Genomic DNA, 23,479 nt, shown 5'->3' with positions numbered 1-23,479 from the left:
ATGAATGTGGTAGTTGGTCTGAATTTTCTCAACTTGTAGAATATTTTCCATAAACTGGCCAGAATAATTCATTATTCCTCTGAGATCTCTTTAATTTGCTCCTATATTGTCATGGTTTTGGAGTATCAGTGTATTTATTTGTTTACCTGTCTCCTGCTTTGCAGATCTTCTGTCCAGGTAACATGGCAGAGTGTTACAATCGCACCTGAACACAATCTTCCAATCCACCTGCCGCCACATTTCTGTCAAAAATACTGAGCAAAAGCATTTGAATCAATTGAACTTGATGTGCTATTTTAACCTTCTGAAGTATTGCTCACCATAAATTATATTGTTTTCGGAAAATTACATGTTAAAATGTCTTTTCTCCTGTTTTAAATTGGTTGCATTTTTCCGTATTGTCCTTCTGTCCACATAAAATAATAAATTAAAACTAAAACACTCAGACTTTCACAAGTTGTTCTAATTCCTTCATCACTCCATATTGCACAGTGTCAAACTCGAGACCCTTGAGTATAACACTTTATGTCTTAAAAGTGTTAAGACGTGATATTTTTAAATATCATTTTATCAGTCAAATGAAACAAGTTTTTATCTGTAGAGTGCCAAATTACATAAATGTGAATGTCCAATATTATTTAATTTTAGGAAGTACTCATTGTATACAGGCAGCTATTTTTTAAATATTTTAACACTTCGTTAATGGGTATTTTTATCTAAACACTCTGTCATAATCGGCCCTTTGAGGACATTCGTGGCCTTAACAAGGGCCAAAATGAAAATGAGTTTGACGCGCCTGGCATACTGCATCTGCATGGTAGAACTGAGCAGAACTGAACCCACCTAATCTGGTCAGTGCAGGTATCAGGAGATCACGTGAGTGAGGAGAGGAAGCCACTCAAAAACCAGCTATACTTCCCCCTCCTGCTGCCACTTCGCTGCTCCTCCACCGTGCCTCACAGGCCCGTCTGTCACCCCTCTATAATTATGAGGAGTGAGAGTAATGTGTTGCAGTATGAATAGGATTGTCGGCCTGATTGTGATGTATAGGCTTTCATTACCATGTCCAGGCCTGTGCCCTTCGCCGTGTAGGAAATCCTATTTAGGCCCTAATTTGGGAGCCTCCCCGACCGTCCCGCCTGATAGCAATCACGCACAGTAATTGTGTGCTAGGGCAACTGACAAGAGTGGAGGCAGACATTGAGAGAGAGAGAAGGAAAGAAAGAGGGATTGGATGAGGAGGAGGGAAGTCCTGACAGTGATATATCTACATAGTTTGGTACATTATTCAAGTCATCCTCTGCAGAATGTGTATGTTTTTGCTATACATCAGCTTATTGTAGCGAGGTTCATCAGAACCGGAGTGATTTGGCAAACCTGGGCGCATGCATGAGGAAGGTTTGTCGGGATTTTACATTTGGACATCAGGAGGACTTCTCTTGTTCCTCTCTGCCATTCTTCTCAAACAATGTTACATGGCTAATTGGGAGGAGAGATCGCGCTAACTCAATAATTATGATTTATGAGACAATCTCCGATGGAAATCGTGCATTCTCCTCTGATTTGATGGCAACATGTAACCAGCCCTCTAGCTATCAATATTTGTGCATTTTCTGTGTCACACTTGTTAACTTTTTTAATATTTCATTTGTTCCATTTTTTTTTAGGAGGCAGCAATGCTCTGCACCGACATTTATGCAGATCTCACCCCACTTATAGGCTCCAAGATAATGAATGTCTAATTGACTCATTTAAATAGTGTTTGCCTGCAGGAGGGCCTTTGCATTAAATGTTTGATTGCCCTCATATTAACTGTCATTAATCCCCTCTGCTCTTAATAAGGACTTTATGAGGCTTTCTTAAAACTTCTCATCTACCTCACTGTCCCCTTTGCATAATTAAGTACAATATTCAAAAATATGGAAATGAAGGAGCTCTCCAGATTTGACTAATGGTCTGTGCCACAGATTTGTAATTATAGGCAAACCTTTGTATTTTCTCGGCCTCGCTGGGCCACGGTTCATTAGCTCGGGTCAATATGGGTCGATATGGTTAACGTGCTCTGCTCACTTTTCATACAACATCTGATCAAAATGTGTGTGTGTGGGGGGGGCAGGTGGGGGTTTAAGCTGTCGTAACTCTTGTCCTTGCTGTTTGGTACAATCAGACACTATAGCGTTCTTTAAAGAAAGATGTACTGCACCCAGCGAACTTTTGACAGCCATTACAAACTGTCACTGTGCCCGAGTGGGTGAGAGACACAAACTTGTCTGTGTTTATAGCTTAACTGATCCTCTTATTCCCTGCTACTCCTCCAGTCCCTCTGCTCTGCCCTAATCTCTCCGGTGGTTTTACTGGCCCAGGATGACAAATGGGAAGGAGAGGCCAGCCAAGCGTGGGCTGTGCGGAAGAGGCTCAGGCCCGGGGTCTCGCTAAGCCCCCCTTCAGCTTCGCCTTGGATCATCTCTGACATGGCCTCTGCTAACCCTCGAGGATGAAGAGGCCGTGCACCAACCCAGGTATCAGTTCAGGGAGTGCAGCCACACATATTCGGTCCCAAACATGTACATGATAGCAAATAAACTTCTGATCAACACGCTGCACCGGATTGATTTGTCTCATGCATGCACCGACAGCCTCCCTCCCGCTCTCCCTCCCCCCCCCCAACCCTACCCTGCTCCTCCAACAATCTGGGGCAGGTTTGTGAATGTCATCTCCAAGCCGGTGTCACCAGATAAAACTCAGCCATGCAGCTCTATTTTAGTATACACAGTCCAACTTAATAAGAGCATGAACTAAATGACGGCAAAGTAATGAGTGGGTTGTGTGGCTGCACTCGGAGCTGTGACACTGACAGCGCAAGGGAATGTAATGCGTTGAAGCCTCCTCCATGCTCCTCTGCGCCCCGCTGCCTCTCAGCCACGGGATCAGCTGCAGGCGCTAATGAAACGTCAGTCAGGTAATTGAGGCTCTGGTGGTGGCGGGCCAGCCAGGCAAGTAGTCAGCCTGTGTGGGTGATGACACCGGGACGGCTTGCTGCTACAGCATCTCACCAAACCCTCCTCTCTCCCCTCTCCCACCCCTCCTCCCCCTTCATGGAGTATCACAGGAACTTCTTCAGGACTCAGCGGCTGGGAAAACATTGTGTTTATGCTGACAGTTTATGCATTTCCTCCTGGTTTGTGAAACAGACACATGTGAAGTTTTCAAACTGTTGGGTGATTGTTAACCAGCACAGTAAATAGCTGCTGTTGCTGAGGAGGATTTTTACTAGCAGCATTATTGCAGGAGTCAAAGGTTAAAATCCTTTCTTATTGCACCCCAGAGTGATGTTTCCCTCCATGCCATTTGCTGACCTGCTCAACACCCACTGTGAGTTATGGTTAATGTTTAATTCCCTCGCAGTGACAGCTGTGGATCCACATGGTAAATTGGATTTTTCTCTCTCCCCCCCTTCCCACCCCCCACTGTGCCTGCCTCTTCTGTTGGAACTGAACTTGTGCAGTTAAAGAGAGAGAAAGACATTCATTGCATTGGGTTGGCAAAGAAACCCTTGTCACACATTGTTCAGAGATTCTCTGTCTCTCACTGACAAATCAAATCAAACTGATTTGTTTCTGAGCACCAGCACGAGAACGGAGGGGGGCTCGACCCTCCGCCCTGGTTTTGGTGATAAGTGGACCTGCAACTACGGGCCTGGGCCGAATGAACCGTCGTTTCCTGACACTGCCTGACCTTCTGCTATCAATTCTGCGGAGCACAATGAATAATAAAATATGTGAAAATATATCCGACCTAACAAGTGCTGTTAAGCCATAAATAGAACAGGTGAGGGCATACCCTTTTTACAGGAAAGTGGAAAAATGGCATAAAAGCTAAAATTCTGTGCGATGGAAAAATAATTACCTCCTTACACTTTTCCTCTTTTTTTTGCTTTTTCTTCACACAAACCGTTACGCCCAAAATCAGTAACAGTTCTGGAAGATTACCAACTTCCATGCTGTTCATCCCAAAAGCTAAACCACATGCCATTTTGATGTTTAAACTGAAGCAAACGGGAATAAAACGCGATCAAATAAAATAGCAGAAATGTGGATAATTTTGAATTTTACCCATGGTAAATTATTCTCCTCTTTTTGAAACACCAGACGTACAGAGCAGGGATAGAGAAGGTTCATCAAGATGTCCACCTTGGTGTTAATATTTGATCAGGACAACAATGGATCAAAGCTTCCAACTGGAAAATTCAGTTCCTCCTCATTATAAAATTGCACGTCTGTCGCTCTGCATCAGCCGTTTCAAGGTAGGACATCTTGAAAGTCAACAGCATCTGCCTGCAGATGTTCCAAAGAGCAACAGCCCTGGAAAAAGGGAAGTCCAGATTTAGTTCACCTGGCTGCTCCACTCCACTCCACTCCACTCTCCTCTTCCTCCCTGGGGCTTGAATGTGGAGAGCGGACAGTGGGGTTAATTCCTCGCTGTAAGCACTGCTTAGCACTAGTGATTGAGTTTGTGTTGTCGTAGGTCTCTCCCACCCACCAGCGAAAAAACATCCAGTGAAAATGACATCTACTGTCCAGCCCTGTGGGTACTTTATCTCCCCCAACTCCCCTCCTCATTGTTGCAGCTCAGCGTCCCAGAGGGCACAGGTGAATTTGATGTGGAATGATGATTAAAAGTTTGCTCCCTCAAAGTGACCCAAATACGGGAGAAGGTGAAAGTCGAAGAGATGTGAAGATGAGAGAGGGGCACGGGGGCGAGAGTCTGGTTTGGACATTTTTATGGCACAAATGTTGGAGCAAATGCTAATGCACAGACGCTGTCTCTTCACTGCGCAGGAAATTGGTGACGTTACCAAGGAGGGGAATCAGGAGCAATCTAATCATATCCAGAGATACCTGTGATGAATGTCGGCTGTGCCCTATTTCAGTGGTGCTCTAACTTTTTATGCCACTGTCATAAATACATAGTTGTTCAGATACTGACAGGCATTTTATTTCAGTGGTACAAAAGTTCTTGAGCTTTCTCCCTTTTGTTGTGTTAGGTCATAAAGACAGAGAACAAGATATGCGATACATTTTCATTTCTTGGTTGGTTGAAGCATCTAATTTAGTCCCTTACTGTGGCAACTTATTCATGCAAGTGTAAAAAAAAAAATGTGAATTGTGTTTTTTGTTGTCAAGCAGATGCCAAATTAAGAACACATTTTTAAAATAGACTTTAATAAAGCACATGCAGTAGATGCACATTCTTTGTAGTCAAATGAAAGACAAATTAGCGATATTAGGCTTAATTGTATATAACACTAAACAAATTTTTTCAGTTACAGGATTGTGGATTCATTTATTGATGTAACAGCTGCCTACTGTCCTGCAGCCCTGCAGCCTTGTGCAAATCTGAAACTGTTCCTGGTCTCCATCGACAGCTCTTGGTCTTGCTCATGATGGAGAGGTTAGAGTTTGATTGATTAAGTGTTTTTTGTTCATGTTACAAGTTCAAACAGGCGCAATTAATACAGGTAGTGAGTGAAGAATAGAAGGGCTTTTTAATGATTGTTATTTAAAATGTTAATTTTCATGGGATGGATCTGTAGATGGTCTGTCTGCCAAGCTCCAGGAGTTTTTTTTGACAGGACGCTAAATGGTCTGCAGCTACACCAGGAAGTAGTTTGCTCTTTCAGCACTGTAAATGACACAGAAACTGAAGCATCATATCATAAAGCTAAAGCAGGTAAACCCAACAACATCAGTGAAACATGTACGGCTGGAACATGAAGCCCCAACAGCAAAACGTTGATAGAAATAGAAGAAAAAATATATAGTTGGAAGTATAGGGGAATCACAATTTTGCCAAATCAAAATCCTGAGGGCTACTAAGTGCAGCCCTCTTGGTACCACACTTCAAGAACCAAGACTCCATCACATCTACCCACCAGCAGTTTGGGCCGCCGGTGTAGTCGAGGAGCCGGTCGACAGTGACAGATGCCAGCGATTAGCCTGGCTACAGTTCAATTATGATAAAAAGCCGGCACACCTCTTAGGCCGTGATTAAAGCCTCGGCCTGGCCTTGATAAAGAGATCCCATCCCGGCCACATTATGAGACACTCTCCTGTGGTGTTCTGCCTCATGCTTTTCACATCAGAGCCTGGATGGAGTTCATGGCAGAGCGAGCTAGATTGGGGCTTTGGGGGTCTTTATCATTCATACTTGCCTGACTATACTTCTCTACCTGCTGATTTTCTATTTACACTAGTATTTTTTTTTTTTTTTTTTTTTACAACCTTCTCATTTTATATCTCCATCTTATATCAGCCTTGTAACTTGGGATGGCTTTAGATACTAAGAGGTGAAGCATGGAAGCCCCAGTTTTAATAAATGGATGGGCAGCGATGAAGAAGATATCAGAGAAGCATGAAAGGAGAGAAGAGGAGGGGGGAGGGCATTAATCCAACAGCCGGCCTGTAGAGAGAGAGAGAGAGAGAGAATGAAAGACAGAGAAGAAGGGCTGAGAGAAGGGAGGAGGAGGAGGCGAAAGAAAGATAGCCTTTCGGCTGTGTTCTGTCAAGGGAGAAATTACACATTTACGGAGGTTTTTTCAGCCAACGACGAGTTCCATAGATCAAGCCACTGGATTTATGAGCCAATTTTCAACATGAAATATAGACACAGGGAATCCATTTTACCCATGTTTACTTGCCTCCTCTCACTCTTTTTCTCTCTCCGTCTTAATCAAATGGCCTTCAGAGTGAGGATGGGTATACTACTGTAACCTTAGCAGTGCTTACTGAAGCTGTGCATAAAAAAATAGGTTGATTAAAGTATTGATTAATGCACATTTCAAGAGGGCAGAATTTTGAATTTGAAAATAAAGCACAAATATTCTTTTTTCAGGGTTTTTTTGTTTTTTTTTACAGGATCACTGACAAAAAACAGAGATAAGAGGCTATTAGTATTATGACAAAACATCAGGTGCTGCAAAATATTGATATGACAGAGAAATAATATGTCTTCTCTTGTAAACAAAGTTAAATTTGTAAACAAATTAGCTGCAAAAATACAAGCAGACGTTTTCGCATTAGATTTTCTTAAAATGTTCCACATGTGCCGTGCACAGAGCCAAGTCTGTGAAACATCTGGAGAATCTCTAAAAGACATTGTTGAAAAAAAAAAAATGCAAATAAAAACTTCTAAATAGTAACATATTTTTCTTTTCTTTTTTTTTATCTAAAAGTCAGATGCCTTCCATAAAACAACACATTTTAATTTTTAATTTTAAAGGAAATTTAAAATGGGATTCGGAGTAATGAATTCATTTATTATATGGAGCGGTTTAGATCAAATCTGAATTATTTTTGCTTTAAAAATGTGCAATTTCAAAACATTTTTTAAAAATTGATCCAGAAAAATTTTCTAAAACAGTTATACATATTTGTACTAAATTTAAAAGGGCCATGTTACAGCTTAAATTTTTTGCACCAGACAGTATCCGTGAATTTAAAGTTTCAAGTCTTGCCTAAGATTCTCGATTAGATTTAGGTCTAGATTTCTGATACAACAATAAGATTTGACCTAATCCGTTCCATTGCAGCTCTCCTTGTATGCTCAGGGTCACAGAGATTCCTGGCAGTACAGAAAATACGAAGTTAAAATTTTAGTTATCTGTGGCCACATAAGGCCCCTGGTCCTTGAATTTGACACATTTGTTCTAGAGGGTAACGATACTTTTTCAAGGCCTGATAAACTACTAATGCGTATCCCCAAATCAAAAAGCTTCCCTCTCCTGGCAAACATATTCAAAATTTGCATAGAAATTAATGCCTAAGTAGGCTAAACACCATAATTGACAAGCAATTAGCAATATTATGAGAAGGGGGAAACTTAATGAAGTTTCATTGGCTCTGCTTAATTATCATATTAATGGAGTCATTAGTCGTCACTTAACTTAGATGACAGGTAAGGTAAGAATGTCAGGATCCTACAATTTTCTGAACAATCTGTATTCAACACTTATTACCCTCCAAGTCCACACCATCTGAAAAGAAACAACTAGACACAGTTAGAAAAAAAAACAAACAGATTTTTATTTTGTTTTTCGTAAGCAGAATAATTTTTGAAGTAATCATAAAAGAACATTAAGACAGTTCAAAATAACAAATGACAGAAGGAAGAGAACAAAACTCACTCCAAGTCTAGAGGGATCCAGCTCTGCAAGGCGACACTGCACATTTCCAGTAAACACCATTGCATTATTAGGGTACAAAAAAAAAAAAAAAAAAAGAAAAAAAAAAAAAAAAACCCTCCGATGACTCCAATGAGCATTGCGGTTCCAGGTCCACCCACTCCCTGCCTCTGGTCTTTCATTCCAATTCATTTCAATTACCCAGTCATTCCCACCTTCTTCACCCTGTCCCGATTAGTTCAGCCTTGCAATTTACAGTTGCTCTTGCCTCATCTATGGGCAACCGGTGGTGGAGGCAGGGAGACGAGCAGTAATGGAATGAAATGTCACTCAGTCATTGCCTTTGTCACGGCCAGACAGGGAGGGTTTGGAGAGGTCTCGTTAGTAGGTGAGGGGTTGTATTTATGTGTGTGTGGAGTCGGTGGTGTGTCTGCGTAAATGGACAGTAATATGGTGACCGCCCTGGTTGTGTCCGTCTTGTCCGGCCATAAGACTCCTGGGCACTCCACTGTCATCAGGATAAGTAACCCAGTCGTTTGTCCTCCAGACTGTATGAGCTCTCATCAGGGCTTCTTCGCCTTTTTTACTGAAGATGAGCTGGAAGCAGACTCTCGCCGCTTGCGCTGCAAAGGGATATGGAAGGACAATCGTGTTAGAGGATGTCAGACATCACACCTTCTTTGGTGAAGGATAAAACATGTTTAGCCCATTAATGCTACATTCACACAGAGGGCAAATGTGAATCAGATCTTGCTTTTATGTGGCAGTCTGAGCGGCCCTAATTCTGATCTTTTCACTCCCCAAAAAAATCCACTTCTGTACACGGCACTAAAATTGGATACATAGTTGACAGTTGTCGAAGCATCTGCAGTCCGAACGGTCACGTTCCATTTTATTCGACTTTTACATCATAGATGTGAGGTGTGCATCATAATTCTGTTCCAGAAGAAGCCAGATGTGGCAAATGCAGACGTAAGCCATGGCTGAAAATTATACTTATGAACTGATAGCTGAACGGACTGAGGGCGGGTGTGTAGATAGATAGTTCTCATCTGGGACCTTGGATGCTTACTCCAGGTACTCCTTGTTGGACAAAAATGGCACATGTATATTTGATGGTAAGATAATTTTATTCGGCTTAGACTGCAGCAGGTCACCGACTATAAAATCACCAGTATTCAAAGTTTTGTATGTATATAAACATAAACAAGACCATTAAACTCATTGTGTAGCAGCATTTCATTATTTGTTACCTTTATGCTCAGAGTTATTTAATGTTGTAAAGTTATAATCTCAGCATTTATAAAACAACTTAAAGAAGACTATGCTAGATTTCTTCACACAGGTGTTTGCAATGGTTTAAAAACGCTTGGCTCAGTCTTGGCTTACCGAGTTGGGGGTAAGTGGCGCTCCTACAACGTCGATGATCTGCTCCTTTGGTTCCACCTTGATATCATCTACGTTGGGCCACGACTGAGCTTCTACCCCCGGAGTGGAGGATGCAGTACTGTTTACAGCACTGAGATCGCCACCCTGTGGGACTCCAGCAATCCCTCCTCCCGTGAGGCCTCCACACCCAGCCCCACTGCCAGCTTTAAGCAGGGCCTCATAGCGATGACGGAGCATCTGTTGCTCGTATTCGCAGTTGCTGTGGGCCTGCTTCAGTTCATACAGGAGCACAAGGTCGCTGCGGAGTTCGTTGAACATCTGCACAATCTCCTCTGTGGGCATCGGGTTGAGATCTAGATCCAAAAGAAGGAGGCACAGAAGAGGTGAATGAAAAGTCAGCCTGAGAAGCTTTGATTAGCTGTAAGGATGTCGTGGCAAATTAAAGGTTGGACGTCGTGTACTAATGCATCTGCCTGATAAATCTTAGGCAGGTACTCAAGTTTTATTCATCAGTTTAGTAAAATACTTTTATTAATTTGTTAAAATTATTACCTGTACACTTTAACATTTTGATTGAAAACAGAGGTTTGTGATAACAGAAGTCAGTTGGTGAGTAAGGTGAAACAACACACCTTCAGTTAAAATTAAAAATGTAAAACAGTAAGGTCTGCGATGACATGTGGGAAAGACAAAAAACAGAACCTAAACTTCTAATAAATGTGTAATTATTTGTTTTTAATAGTTCAGGTGATTTATAATTTTTTTTATATTTTCAAAGGATTTTATTCTAGATGATCAGTTGGAAGTATAGCCATTTATAAGCAGGTGCTTCAACCTTCAACCTTTTTTAGACTACAAAATTCATTCATGTTGGCTTTTGAAGACTGTATCTTCACTGTTGTTTGATCTTATTTATAATTTGTTGTCTTTCTGTTTTATTTTCAGTCTAAAATAAATACATCGTACATAAAAAGAAAAACGCATAACACTAAAGACAAACTTCACACATTTCTGGACTGCATGGGGAACCCTGCTAATCTACTGAAGTTGTCGCTTTTCCTGCTCTACTCAAACTCACATTTACTGCAGAGGACTGCTGAACATGTGAAACTATAAAATGTTAGCTGATTGCTAATATTTATTCATACTCACCCACTCCTTGCTCCGCCAGGATCTGCTCAATGGCCTTGATCTTCTTCTGGCCAACAGAGCTTGGCAGTTTCATCTGAATAACAGAGAGAGAGACGGAGAAACGCACCAGCGCAGGGCTGTGATTTAAGGTACTGGCAATATTAGGATAAACGGCTCCACCTCAGGGCTTTTAATTTGTATGAAATGCACTTCAGCGGGTCAGATCAAAATGTCTTTATCCAGTGAACTGCATCTGACTGATTAGCTAGAGGGGCTCTCCACTTCCTCAGCTGTGCTAATGCATTTTCCATTGAGATCAGAAGCTCCTCATCAGTCTTCGTGATAAATAAGGATCCTCTTGCTGCTTTTACAGATATTAGCTGTTCAGCAACAGATTTAATCAAAGTGATAATAAAAGATAAGTTTGAAACTCCTGTTGCCTTCATACATCAAATTTAGCACCAACCCACCATGCTTCTGGTTGCAAAACTAAGTTAAAAAAAACAAAAAAAAAACTTTATTGCTTTTTCTAAAAAGTTTTTCATGGCTTTAAAAAGAAAGCTGTGTGATCATTTATTCCTGACTAGAGCAATTTCAAGTCTGATTTTCATTTCATCAGAAGTTTTGTGACTCCCGACTGGAATTTAAGAACCAGGTTATTTATGCAGGAGGAAGAAGCAACACTCACCCTCTGGCTGCGCAGAGTGACACCGGCGGACTTGAAGTCAGGGAACTTGATGCCAGCTGTCTCTGGAACAGCCTGGAGAAAAAAAAAAGTTACAAGACACAGGATTTGATTTTATTTTCAACTTTTGGATTGCTGTCAAACAAAATCAAATAAATATGTCGGGGCAAAGCTGAGTAATTTGTTACTTTGATGACATGAAAATGACACTTTAAGGTTATTTGAGTGACAACTGCTGAAACAAACATCATAAAATAAAACTGATTTATGTATTTTTTTTTTTTTACATATTAATTATTCAATTAATGTTTTCTTATTCAACTTTTGTGTACTTCCTCTGCTTACTGGTTTTTCTGTGTCTCTTTTTTGAGGGAGCTTCTTCTTAGAGACTCTCTTTTCAGCTCTCCTCAGCTCTGTAGTCGTGTCAGCTGCTTTGATGAGTTTCTGCAGATCCTGCGCCTTCTTCTCACGCTCCTTCTTCCTATTCTCGATCTTCCGTAGCTCCTGAATAAGATACTCTTCTTCTGCCACCTAGAGGACAAACGAGAGAGGTGCATTTTTCCTATTAAAGGGGCACAAAAGGCACATAATCGGTTTTCATAAACAGTTCAAGTGTGTTTTAATCAATTTCAAAGTATTTGACATGTTACTGCTTTTACCTGAATTCAATTTACAAGTGAATTAATAAGCTTGTTTATTTTATAGATTCATTAAACAGAGTGATATGGTTTGAGTTTTTATTTTTGTTCATTTGGATGCTTGTGGCTTGAAAACTGCATCTTATTACACTGAACTTATAATAACAAATAAATACAGAAATGTCATGCTGAGGCCCAAACTATAGTTGTCCAGCAGACTGTCATGGGCATTGTCCACAAAGAGTCACAGGAGGTTATTTCTACCATTGTTAAACAAGCTGGTTTTTCAGAGTGTTGTGTAAAAGTATTTTAATTTAAAGTTAAGTGGAAGAAAGATTTGTAACAGAAAAAGGGGCGTAGATGACAAAAATAACCTCAGTTAGTGTATACGATGGACTGTATAACACAAAGTCCCACTGTGTAGTTTTTCTTATGGAAAAATATCCAACCTCATTCAAAAGGTGCTGGAGCCAAATAATGACTGCATATGCTACATATTGCATGGAGACTGTTTGCAGTAGCAACATTTCTATTTTTAAAATCCTTATTTTTAATTCAATACTCTGATTTTCTAAGAAACTGGATTTTGGGTTTTATAACTTTTCATTTATTGAAATTAACTTGTCACATTGCTACACTTTATTGAGATTTAACAAAAACAAAAAATAGAGTTTATATTTAACACATTTCATCAGATTTTAGGAATGTTGAAGGTAAAATATCACTAACTTGCTCGGGTGTGCGATTAAAGAGCTTCTCCAGTTGCTCCTTGCGGCGCCTTTCATGGCCAGCATCAAAGATGTAGATCTTGGGTTCGGTCCCAGAGGCTGCACGGACCTTGGTCAGCTTACCACAAATGTTATAATATCGTTCTTTCAGGTCCTCTATGGAGCGTTTCTAAAGATACACAAATTCAGAAAAATCATTCCAAATGCAAATGTCTCAGAGTTGGGATTTTTCTCATAAACAGTAAAGAGTAAAAGGGAACTTTACTCTGTACTGTTGGTAGTCATAGCGGTCGTGGATAACTACGAAGCGCAGGTCGAAGCGCTTGCACAGGTCAAAGAGGTGGTCTGTCTCTCCTTTAGTCCAGCCATCGTCATGGAGATGCATTTGATATTCTTGCTCTGAATACACTGGCACTTGGACTGTCTGGACATGCAAATAAGAAAACAGAAACATCATAAAAATAAAAAGAACTGGGAGAATACTTTAAAATAATCTTTGTGTTTATCTTAAACATCTGCAAAGGGACAGGTGAAGCTTACCTTGTTAAAGCGAGCAAAAGGGTAGTCCTTTCCCTCCTCGGCCATTCGTCTCCAGTGGTGGAAAATGGCCCCATCTTTGCGAGCTGGATTGGTGAAAGGCATCCATTTCCAGGGACGAACTTTTTTACATCCAAGCTTGGCCTTGACAGTCCGATAACCTTGAGTGGTATCACTAGGCAGCAGAGGCGGTGCGTCTCTATAGGTAAATAAAAGACAAAAAACAATGTTTGTTTTTTTTTCTTGTCCTTTTTTTCCTACTTTTTTGGCAATAGTGGCTTTTATTCATTAGTAGCTAAGCAGGAAACAGGTCTGAGAGAGAAGGGGATGATATGCAGTGAATGCCCCTGGACCATTTACTTCGTGTCAAACCTAGGAATTAAACCAAGGACAGCTGCCTCAGTAAATGCTGCCAAAGCAAACAAGAGAGGGCTTAGAGCAGATCCTTGATGCTTTCCCACCTCCCCAGCTTAAAAGCATCAAGAATTATTGCTGGGGATAAAACGACAAGTGTAAAATATATTGAAACTCCCCAGTCAAAATCAAATTGATGATTTATTTTCCTAATGAATACAAACAAACTTGTTTTAAGTGAGAAACTACATAATAAACTTTACAGTCATCTTGAAACCAACTTTCCTAAAAAAAAAGCTTCCAAGAGTTCCAAAAATATATATATATATATTTAATATTCTGTTTCTACAACAGCAAAACATTTTTCAGAAATGTAAAGTCAATTAAAGTATCAACAACAAAAACATAAATGTATGGTTTGCAAGAAATGCATACTTCTTATCCGAGTAGAGCAGAGCATAAACCTCTCTGTGCATTCCCTCTGGTCTCTTGAAAGTCAGCGTCTCTGTTGCTTTCTTGGATTTTTTCTGCAGTGAGTAACAAGGGAAAAAAAACATCTGAATTATAATGGTGTTACATACATAATAACCCCAGTGCATGATCATACCAAACCTTACAATCATGTCAAGTCTGTGGTTATCCCATATGCTTATACACATTTTGCTATCACACTTTTTTCTTCCACTCAACTTTTTTATTGATATACTTTCAGTCAGCTCTCTTTCAGTGACGTTCTAGTATCTTACTCTCTTTGTGGAGAGTGTCAACAACTGTCTGCTTCATGACTATAGCATAAAATGTCTGTTTTAAAAATAGTTTGTATTGGTCAGAACTTTCAGTGACGTTCGGTTTTCAAAACTGAAGGCCCTAAACATCGAACTTAACAGAAATAAATCATATTTTGTTATTCTAATTTACTAAGACATATCTGCGCTCGAACAAATCAATAGCTGTTAAACTTTCTCTCACCTTATCCGAGTTGATGAGATCTTTCTTACTGATAGGACCATCGTTGTCCGTTCCGCCAAGCTCCAGAATATCCCGAACATCAGCACCGGTAGCCATAGTTATATGATGTTTCTTTTGCTGTTTATAAACGCTTTTTTCAGTCTGTCAAACAGAATTACCGCTCACTAACCTACAGGCGCTCATTCATTCTCTCAACGGTACAGTACAACAGATGCCATCAAAGCTAAAGGCTAACGCGTTTATTTCTCAAGCTTTTGTCTCAAATTACTCCAAATATCTGAATATGCTTGTATATCTTTTAGTATTGTAGCTACTTCGGCTAAGAAAATACGCGTAAACTATTTATTAAAAAAAACAAACAAACAAAATGTTTTGTTGTTAAAGGCAGAGCGGTAGCTAGCTAAACACCGACGCCGATCATTCCATTCTGACTACACCGAGAGGAATTGACCGTCGCCACCTTGTGGTGTGGAGGAGCAATAATTTAGCAGTTTTTTGGGGTCACTTTTTCCGCTTTCTGAACTCAGTTACTCTCTTTTTTTTATTAAAGTGAATCCGTTTTGGAATATATTATAAATTTTCTTAATCCATATGTAGATTATACTAGGATAATATACAGATGAACTGCATGATTTCTCACCTAATGACTGCTCATCATAGGCAGACATTTGCCTGATCAGGAAATCTGCTGATGAAGACAGTTGTTCTGACATACCATTTCACGTCTTAGAGACCCTGTTTTTAAACTTTAGTGTCCGTGTTGTGCCATTGTGTTGCTAAATTTTAGCAAAGCCTGACAAAATCCATGATTGAAAATGTTTTCCTAAAACCCCATTAAATCCTGTTATCGCACAAGTGCTGAAAAAAAATGAATGTCACAATTTGTTTGAGCCCTGATGATTTTTAAAATAATTTCACATGGCAGGTACAATCCATGCTGAGTTTCTAAAACAGTCATTCAGTTTATGTCGACTGGCAAAACATATCTGTATATAGAAACCCAGCCCAGTGCTTGCCTTTTCAATCCTTCAGCCTGTGAGCATGTGAACATGCATGCACTGAAAAGAAACAGGAAAAAGCCCACAGTAAAACTGGGCTAAGGAGACAAGGTTGAATTTGTGTAAATATGCTATCAATCTGGGGATGCTGTGCTTTTTAAAAGGAAAAATCTATCATTTTTGGTACGTATTGATTGCCATAATTTATTTGCATATACTGCAAAAATTGTATTATCCTGGTGAGATGAATATTGTTCCAGTTATATTGCTGTCCCTAATTTATCATTCAGGTAAATTCTTTTCTCATAAATTTACAAGCATTAATTTACAAGTATATCTCTATAAATACATAAATAATAAATCTTGCTTTAAGCAAATCACTTTTCAACAAGGATATTTTGTTAATATTTTAGCATACATGGTTACTGATATATATATAACAAACTTAAAAAGATACATATTAAGTTCTGTTACCAACAAAAAAGATTAAAAGATTAAAAAGATTATCTTAAAACTGATTTAACTGCAAAACTGTAACTTTCTTATATTTTGCGCTATTTTATGTTTTTTTTAGAAGTTTTATAGTTTTATTTGCATGCAAAGCGCGACTGAAAATTACATTTCCAAAAAAAAGCATTTAATTTAAAAACAAAACAAAACATCTCATTACTGCCATAATCAAATAATGACACAACAAATAATGCAACAAATATATATTTGAAAGGTTTAGGTCAGAATTTGGCGGTGCTCTTATTTTGAAATCCCGTTTGACAGTAGCAACCTAGCAGCTCCCAACTCACCGGAAGCAGTTGCGAAAGATTTAAAACTCGCCCCCCAGTTTCTGCTCCGCCATTTTCGTAATTGCTAAGAGCGCACTGTGCTATTACACTAAGTCGATCTGGTAATACCAGCCTTTCTGATTTGCATTAGTAATTTGAGGTTTCTTAATACCTACATCAGCTCAACAAAATGTCGAGCGAGCAGGGAGAAAACAACATCGAGGCGACTATCGAGTTGCCGCAGCAGGAGTGAGTCCATTCATTGTCGTTTTCTTTGTTGTAGCTAGCTAGTTAGGCCTAGCGGTTCTGTACAAGCTAATATACTATAATATAATTTATGTTCAGTTAAAGAAGATTCCAAAATATTTTTCAAAAATGTGTATGGCATATAGTTCTTAATTCGACGAGGTGCATGCATTTTATCTTTGCTATGATTTAAATCACCAAATGGGGCTTGACGTGGGGTCCGTCTATTTGCTGGCGCCAACTAAGTCGAATGCTTAAATCAGACTGTTGTTGGTTTAGATACATGATCATGTAGATCATAAGTTTTTATGGGAAAGAAGATAAATCGTATTTTTCTGTGTCGCGCCAGATCTGTTTTATTTGTCCTATTACCATTTTAGACCGATATTTAGGGCACTTGCCATGTGGTCAAAGGGTAGTCCTGCCAACTTGGAGCCATAAGTAACTTTTTTTGAGGTTAAAGAATGTATTCTTTTAGTAGTATTTGTTTTCTCTCTGAAATGCATTATATGATTATATGTAGTTGTTGAATTTGCATCACTACTTTTTTTCCTTTTCAGAAATATTGCTTGAAATTGGCTTTGAAATTTAACTGTTTAACTTTTGTGCTTCAGAGGAATTAATGGGAAACCCAAGAATGAATCCGCTTCAAGCAGGAAGGAGAGACCCCCTAAGAGAGGTGGAGGTGGTCGCTATGATCCATATGGCAACGTGAAAAGATACAGAGTGTTTGTCAGTAACATCCCCTACGATGTGAAATGGCAAGCCCTCAAAGACCTGATGAAAGAAAAAGGTAAGACTTTTTGGTAAGAGACATTTGAGTGTGTGTTGTTGTTTTTTTTAGGCATCTGCATCCAGGGTTCTTTTGTTTGACCATATCACTTCTGAAGGCCTTGTCGGAGTGGTTCTTCAGATTGTTGGGAGTTTTTTTGGAGCATCACCACAAACTAAGGAGTTGCTGCCATTTTGTACAAGTGCTGTGTACCTGGATTGAACATGGAGTCGCCGTCGAGGTCATTGTAACCGCTGAGGTGTTTGTGAAATGGAGGTTGTTATCAAAGCAAGTTGACTAATGTGAAAACCCCTTGGCTTGGGATCTTGAATGGCATAATGAGGTTTACTCTAACAAGTGTTAGAAAAATATAGAACCAGCCTCATATTGTCTTATCAGTTTGGGTATCTAACCATCTGTATATGTTGAAATTATGTAAAATTTGTTGGAAACATGTCCAATTATAAATAGTTTTGTGCAGAAATTTTGATTTCTGCAAAGATTACATTATCTTCTATTTGCATGAAGAGTTGAATAGTTATGGGGTATTGGAATTGATCACATGTCATTAGCCATGCAATGAACTGCTAAGTTAAAGAATGTGTTTATAAACGGAACAGTCTTTTTTGGAGAAGGACGGCCAAGTGTTCGTTTCTGTCAACTGTTGAGTTAAATTGCATTTTCTTTTTTAGGTGTGACCTTGACAAGCAAATGTTTTCTCAGCAGATCTCCATGTTGTGCCACACAGAGGTCTTTGCTGGGGATTTCTGTGGGGTACAGGTCTACAAAACAAAGCAGCTTCTTTTTGTACTGTCCTTGCTTTGAAAGCTTAGGTCACTGACGTCCATTTGGTGAACTGACATGTGACCTGGAACATTGACAGTGGTCGCCATTGAATTGAAAATGGATATTTTTAAAATTTAATTCCTTTTTTTTTTTCTTCCTTTTTGCAACTCGGCACTATTGGAACAGGTTTGTAGTAAAAGAAGCATCCTTTGCTCAAGAATTTGTTGTCTTTAAGAACAAGGGTATTTTTGTAGTTGCAGATCTGATGGGAAGGTTTCATTGCATTAGGATGAGGGACAAAATGGCAACATTTGACAAAGTATCACTAGGTGTGTCCTGAAATAGGCAGAGGTTTTGTATGGGATTTTTCTAACTTGAAATTGTATGGTCAGAAAAACTACATGGAGAAGGTGGTCTTCACTGTTTTAGCCAAATCTGAAGGCTATTTATTGGTCATTTCAACAGTTGGTTTCTTCAATCTACTGCTTTTGTTGTTTCTGGAGAATTCTTACAAGGACAGACAAGAAGTTTTATTACACATTTGTTTTTTAAAGATCCAAGCTTGGTTTTTGTAGACCTGTACCATTTTGTGCTGCTGAGGTGCTGGGGGACAGCTCAAGACTCTAGCAGTCAGAGCTCATCGGCCTTCCTCCTTGTTTCTGCTCTAAACCCCCATTGTTCTCTCGGCTTCTCTCCCCTTGGTGTGTGTCGTCTCTGGAATCTGATTTGTAGTGGGTGAGGTAACGTACGTGGAACACTTAATGGACGCAGAAGGCAAATCGAGGGTAAGTGCAAATACATACAATCAAAATACATGATTAAACCTAGACAAACACGTGTTTGTCAGCCTTGGTTTCATTAGTTATATTGCTGGGAATTGTTCAGAAATAGAAACCTGGTGGAGTTCTTGAGATGGTAACGTGCTGGAGGCGTGTTTTTGGTGGTGTCGTCTGTGCCACTGATTTGAGGCCATCCTGAACTGTTGATGGTTTTTAAACAGGACATCAGCATTACTTACTTCCAATCCTGTGGATTGAATAAGCTGATAATTTCCCTTTTGGTTGCTGGATTTGTTCCTTACGACTTAAGGGGTTTACTCGGCAAGATGTTGTTACAAAAGCTGTTTGATGTTTTTGTTAAAAATAATTGGAAAAGACATCTTTTTAAAATATCTTAATGGAGTGGAAACCTATCGTATTGTGGAGTTTCTTCCCTTTGGATGGTTTGAGATGAGAAACAGATTTTTCACTATTCCTGCTTGGCCACTGACTGGTTTGGGAATATTTGTCAATCTGATTTACATAGGCTTTGTGAAGACTTTTGTGTGTTTCACTCTTGCTTGTGCATGCCATTTCCATTTTCAACATGTCAGTAAAATAACCAGTTAAATATTATCATTTCTAATTTTTTATTATTTTTTTTTGCATTTGTATTGCCTGTTCTGATGACTTCAATCAAAAGGGTTGCGCGTAAGTAGACATTTCTTTCATATTTACCTTCTGTGTATATCTGGTGGTACAGGAAAGTAGGACCCTGCATTTTTGATTTCGGATGTTTGTTTTAGTGTTGTTGAGTTCAGAACAGAAGAACTTATGAAGAAAGCAGTGGAAAGTGTCAACAAGCACAACCTCAACGGCCGGCCTCTTAAAGTGAAGGAGGTAAACTGGGGGGGAGTGACACATTTTAGATGCGTCTGAAGTTCAAAAAGCTTGAGTGATGTTTATGGTTTTTCTCTATTAGGATCCTGATGGTGTTATTGCTCAGAGAGAGATTGGCAAGTCCCAACAAGCTGGAGGTCACCCAGGAGCCATGGGAGGAATGGGGGGCATGGATCGTATGGGGGGCATGGATCGCATGGGCGGGATGGATCGTATGGGGGGCATGGATCGTATGGGGCCCGGACCAGGAGGCCCCCTGGTCAGCATTCCTCCCAGCCTTTTGAACAACCCCAACATCCCAAATGAGATCATTCATGGTCTTCAGACTGGCAGGATTGGAAGCACCATCTTTGTGGCCAATGTGAGTTTTCAAGAGTTTTAGACATGCTGTTGCATTTACATTTAAAATGAAATCTGAGTATTAAGAAATAAGAACATAACCTAAATATCATAAGTAAGCCTAAACTTTACAATACAAATTCCAATGATTCTTTAATTTTAATTATTTATTATTTTTGATTTACTGCTACAACTTCACCAGAATAAAAAGCTGGTGAATGAGACTGAAAGAACTGGGTCACAGTTTGTTTTATAACTTATCTCAATTGTTGCAGCTGGATTACAAAGTGGGATGGAAGAAGCTGAAAGAGGTGTTCAGCATGGCAGGTGTCGTGCTGAGGACAGACATTTTGGAGGACAGGGATGGGAAAAGCAGAGGCATGGGCACAGTGACGTTTGAAATGCCCATTGAAGCAGTCCAAGCTGTCTGTATCCTTTATCTTATTAAATACACCTCATTTTTATTTTTACAACTTGGTCTCTTGTCATTTTGTGTGTATTTCCTTAATTATCCCTAAGCTATGTTCAATGGGCAGCTCTTATTTAACAGGACCATGCATGTCAAGCTGGTATGTCACAAAGCCTTGATTGTTAAATCAGTTTTGTTGCAAAGGTGGACATCATTTTAAATGTTCTTTTTACGTCCCTTTCTTTTCCCAGGATGAGAAATCCCTCCCTAAAGATTTTGGACAACCAGATAGAGGATCCTCTCTTCCCCGTAAGTCTACTTTACGTATATTTTTAGGTTTGATTTCATTATACCAGCTAATTCTGAAAATATTGTGGATTAAGTCTTCCCAAAGTAATAGCAAAAAACTGTAATATATGTTGAACATTTCAGTTCTGGGAAAATTATGTGCTGTCCCCAGTTCGGTTCATACATGGTACAATTGGGAGTTAAAGTTTGTATCTTGTGTAGTCCTTGCAAAAATACACTTTTGCGCATATAGGAATTTAAAGCTTTGCAATTTTTCCCTGAAACCAGGTGGACTGAGTGGTATTGGTTTGGGGCTGGGACCCGGAGGTCAGCCCATCGATGCTACCATGCTTAACAGAGGAAGTGGAGGTGGTGGTGGTGGCGGCGGCATGGGGAACATGGGCCCTGGAGGTAACAACACTTTCTTTTGACATTTTAAGTAAGTCTAGTAAACTATTCTTACAAACACTTTTCTCCCCTTCAGGAATGGATGCTATGGGATTTGGCAATGTGGGCGGTCGTATGGGAGGAGGTAAGCTTTTAAATTTGCATCAATAAATTTGACCCTCAGGAGATTAAATACTCCACACTTGAACATGATCAGCAAATTCAGCATTAAGACCATTTCATCAATGTTTTCAGGAATGGACAACTTTGGCGGAATGAACGTGGATCGTTTTGGTTCTTCAGGCATGGGAAGAATGAACGGTAAGTTTGGGTTGAGACTCATTAAACACTCCAAGGCAGGCGTGCTACTCCTCGCGTCTTGCCGGATGTTTCTAATGGTTTCATCTCTTGCATTGTCAGAGATGGACCGTGGGATTGGTGGTGCTTTTGACAGGGAATTTGGGCGAAATGAAATGGGAATGTCTCGCAATAATTTTGGAGACTCCTTTGAAAGAGGAATGGGTTAGTACTTACTGGATTGTTCCAAAGCTCCTGTAGTGCTTTCTTGTGCTCAGACGATTAAACGTTGCTGTTCTGTGTTAATTTCTGCAGGAAATTCCCTGGGCATGGACCGCATGAACACCGGGATGGACCGCCTAGGAGGCAGCTTGGATCGCATGGGAGGAATGGGCATGGACAGAATGGATCGTGTGTCTGACCTGGACAGGATGGGATCTGGTTTTGACCGTATGGGCTCTGGGATGGACCGCCTGGGGCCAACTATGGACCGGCTCGGACCAGGCCTGGACCGCATGTCATCAAGCATGGACCGCCTCGGCCCTGGGGGATTTGACCGACTCGGCCCGTCTAGTCTGGATCGCATGGGAGGCAGCATGGACTTTGGCTCCTCCATGGGTATGGATCGCATGGGCAACACCGGGCTCGATAGAATGGGAACCAGCTTCGATCGCATGGGGTCTGCTGGAGGCCTCGACCGTTTCTCCTCCGGAGGTCTTGACCGCATGAGTTCTGGGATGGACCGAATGGGATCTGGAGGCGTCGGTGGTCAGTTTGAACGCTCTGGAGATATGGACCGAGGATTTGGTGGGAATACCTTCGGAGGAGCCGGAGCTGGAGGGCCTGGAAGTGGTGGAGGCAACATGAGGAAGGGATGCCAGATCTTTGTCAGAAATGTAAGTTTCCAGATGTGACTTAATTTAGAGGGTGTTTAAGTGTCTGAGTTTTAAACTTGTAATGGATTGTGTTTTTCAGCTGCCATTTGATTTCACCTGGAAGATGCTGAAGGACACCTTTAATACATGTGGTAAGATTATACCTTTTCTTTTTCAGGAAATGTAAAAACTAGCAGGGTTTCAGATATCCTTTCCTGTCCCTGTTGTATTTGACTTTTTTTTTTTTTTTAACCATATTCTACATTGTCACTGCAGGTATGGTCCAGTATGCTGATATCAAGATGGAGAATGGGAAATCCAAGGGCTGTGGCGTGGTCCGTTTTGACAACCCTGAAACTGCTGAGCGCGCCTGCAGAAACATGAACGGCTTCCGTCTGAACGGGAGAGAGATCGACGTTAGGATTGATAGAAACGCATAATTCATGTATCTGTGTTGTCAGATGATTTTGTCAGTAATGTCTAAAACATTGTTGCTCATCAGATTTGTCCTTCAGTATACTTGGTTTAGTAAATGTTGGTAAAAGCTTTTTTTTGTTTTGTTTTTTTTTAGTTGATACTTTTAGTTAGCAAATTGTAACAGTGGATGTTTTTAGTCTTGGGTTATTCCGGTGTTCTACTTTTTAGAGACCAAACTTTTAATTTTTTTCTTTTTTGTTCTGCTATGCATCACCTGTCATTGCCTTTGTTCTGTAAGGTGTTTTGCTAAATAAAACAAGTTGTCTGAAAATGTCTTACCTTTGTTTTGTTTAACCCTCCTGTTATGTTCGTTTCTGAGGTACAGCAATAATGTTCCTGGGTCAATTTGACCTGTGGAGTTTTTAATCTTGCAATAGTGTCAGAAACCAAAAAAGTCCTCAAAACATTTTTGTATCTGATTATTAACTCCAATACTGACAATTTCAATCAATATTTGTGCAATGATGTTTTTTTTATTCCTCACAAATAAAGGAAAAATTACAACAAATTTCCCATTTACTCATTTGAAAAAATGAGTAAATGAAAAACCAGCAGACA

At 40.0% G+C, this 23,479-nt stretch overlaps 2 protein-coding genes across 4 annotated transcripts; one reads left to right on the top strand and one right to left on the bottom strand.

Annotated features, from left to right (window-relative positions):
* Positions 1–8,056: 8,056 nt before the first annotated feature.
* dmap1 (DNA methyltransferase 1 associated protein 1) lies at positions 8,057–15,072 on the bottom strand. Its single transcript, XM_007552748.2, has 10 exons — positions 14,611–15,072; positions 14,077–14,168; positions 13,291–13,486; positions 13,016–13,174; positions 12,752–12,919; positions 11,730–11,915; positions 11,388–11,459; positions 10,721–10,793; positions 9,569–9,921; positions 8,057–8,802 (listed from the first exon to the last, which is right to left on the bottom strand). The coding sequence occupies exons 1-10, from the start codon at positions 14,704–14,706 to the stop codon at positions 8,743–8,745; spliced, it is 1,455 nt and encodes a 484-aa protein (XP_007552810.1). The 5' UTR covers positions 14,707–15,072; the 3' UTR covers positions 8,057–8,742.
* Positions 15,073–16,406: 1,334 nt separating this feature from the next.
* Positions 16,407–23,194, top strand: hnrnpm (heterogeneous nuclear ribonucleoprotein M). 3 transcript variants are annotated; one of them, XM_007552745.2, is made up of 16 exons: positions 16,409–16,636; positions 17,248–17,426; positions 18,924–18,976; positions 19,653–19,660; positions 19,756–19,849; positions 19,932–20,210; positions 20,464–20,617; positions 20,708–20,757; positions 20,849–20,906; positions 21,174–21,296; positions 21,370–21,417; positions 21,528–21,593; positions 21,693–21,794; positions 21,885–22,465; positions 22,545–22,596; positions 22,721–23,194. In XM_007552745.2, exons 1-16 carry the CDS (start codon positions 16,578–16,580, stop codon positions 22,882–22,884), a joined length of 2,070 nt encoding a protein of 689 aa, XP_007552807.1. In that variant the 5' UTR covers positions 16,409–16,577; the 3' UTR covers positions 22,885–23,194. The 3 variants fall into 3 exon arrangements, with proteins under 3 accessions (XP_007552808.1, XP_007552807.1, XP_007552809.1); XM_007552746.2 differs by lacking the exon at positions 21,693–21,794 and having other exon boundaries at positions 16,407–16,636; XM_007552747.2 differs by lacking the exons at positions 16,409–16,636; positions 18,924–18,976 and having other exon boundaries at positions 17,342–17,426.
* Positions 23,195–23,479: the final 285 nt, after the last annotated feature.

The sequence above is a fragment of the Poecilia formosa genome, unplaced genomic scaffold, assembly GCF_000485575.1.
Source record: "Poecilia formosa unplaced genomic scaffold, Poecilia_formosa-5.1.2 Scaffold52, whole genome shotgun sequence".
NCBI classification, from domain to species: Eukaryota; Metazoa; Chordata; class Actinopteri; order Cyprinodontiformes; family Poeciliidae; genus Poecilia; species Poecilia formosa.
The sequence above is the reverse complement of the archived record's forward strand: the minus strand, read 5'-3'. Positions and strand labels throughout refer to the sequence as shown.

What these genes read in the sequence shown, in the direction of transcription:
- hnrnpm (XM_007552745.2), top strand. Translation starts at nt 16,578, where the DNA reads ATGTCGAGCGAGCAGGGAGAAAACAACATCGAGGCGACTATCGAGTTG. An exon ending in ATCGAGTTGCCGCAGCAGGA is followed by an intron (nt 16,637 to 17,247) that starts GTGAGTCCATTC and finishes TTTGTGCTTCAG; the next exon opens with AGGAATTAATGGGAAACCCA. An exon ending in GGACACCTTTAATACATGTG is followed by an intron (nt 22,597 to 22,720) that starts GTAAGATTATAC and finishes TTGTCACTGCAG; the next exon opens with GTATGGTCCAGTATGCTGAT.
- dmap1 (XM_007552748.2), bottom strand. Translation starts at nt 14,706, where the DNA reads ATGGCTACCGGTGCTGATGTTCGGGATATTCTGGAGCTTGGCGGAACG. An exon ending in CTTTTGCTCGCTTTAACAAG is followed by an intron (nt 13,175 to 13,290) that starts GTAAGCTTCACC and finishes TTGCATGTCCAG; the next exon opens with ACAGTCCAAGTGCCAGTGTA. An exon ending in TCACTCTGCGCAGCCAGAGG is followed by an intron (nt 10,794 to 11,387) that starts GTGAGTGTTGCT and finishes TCTGTTATTCAG; the next exon opens with ATGAAACTGCCAAGCTCTGT.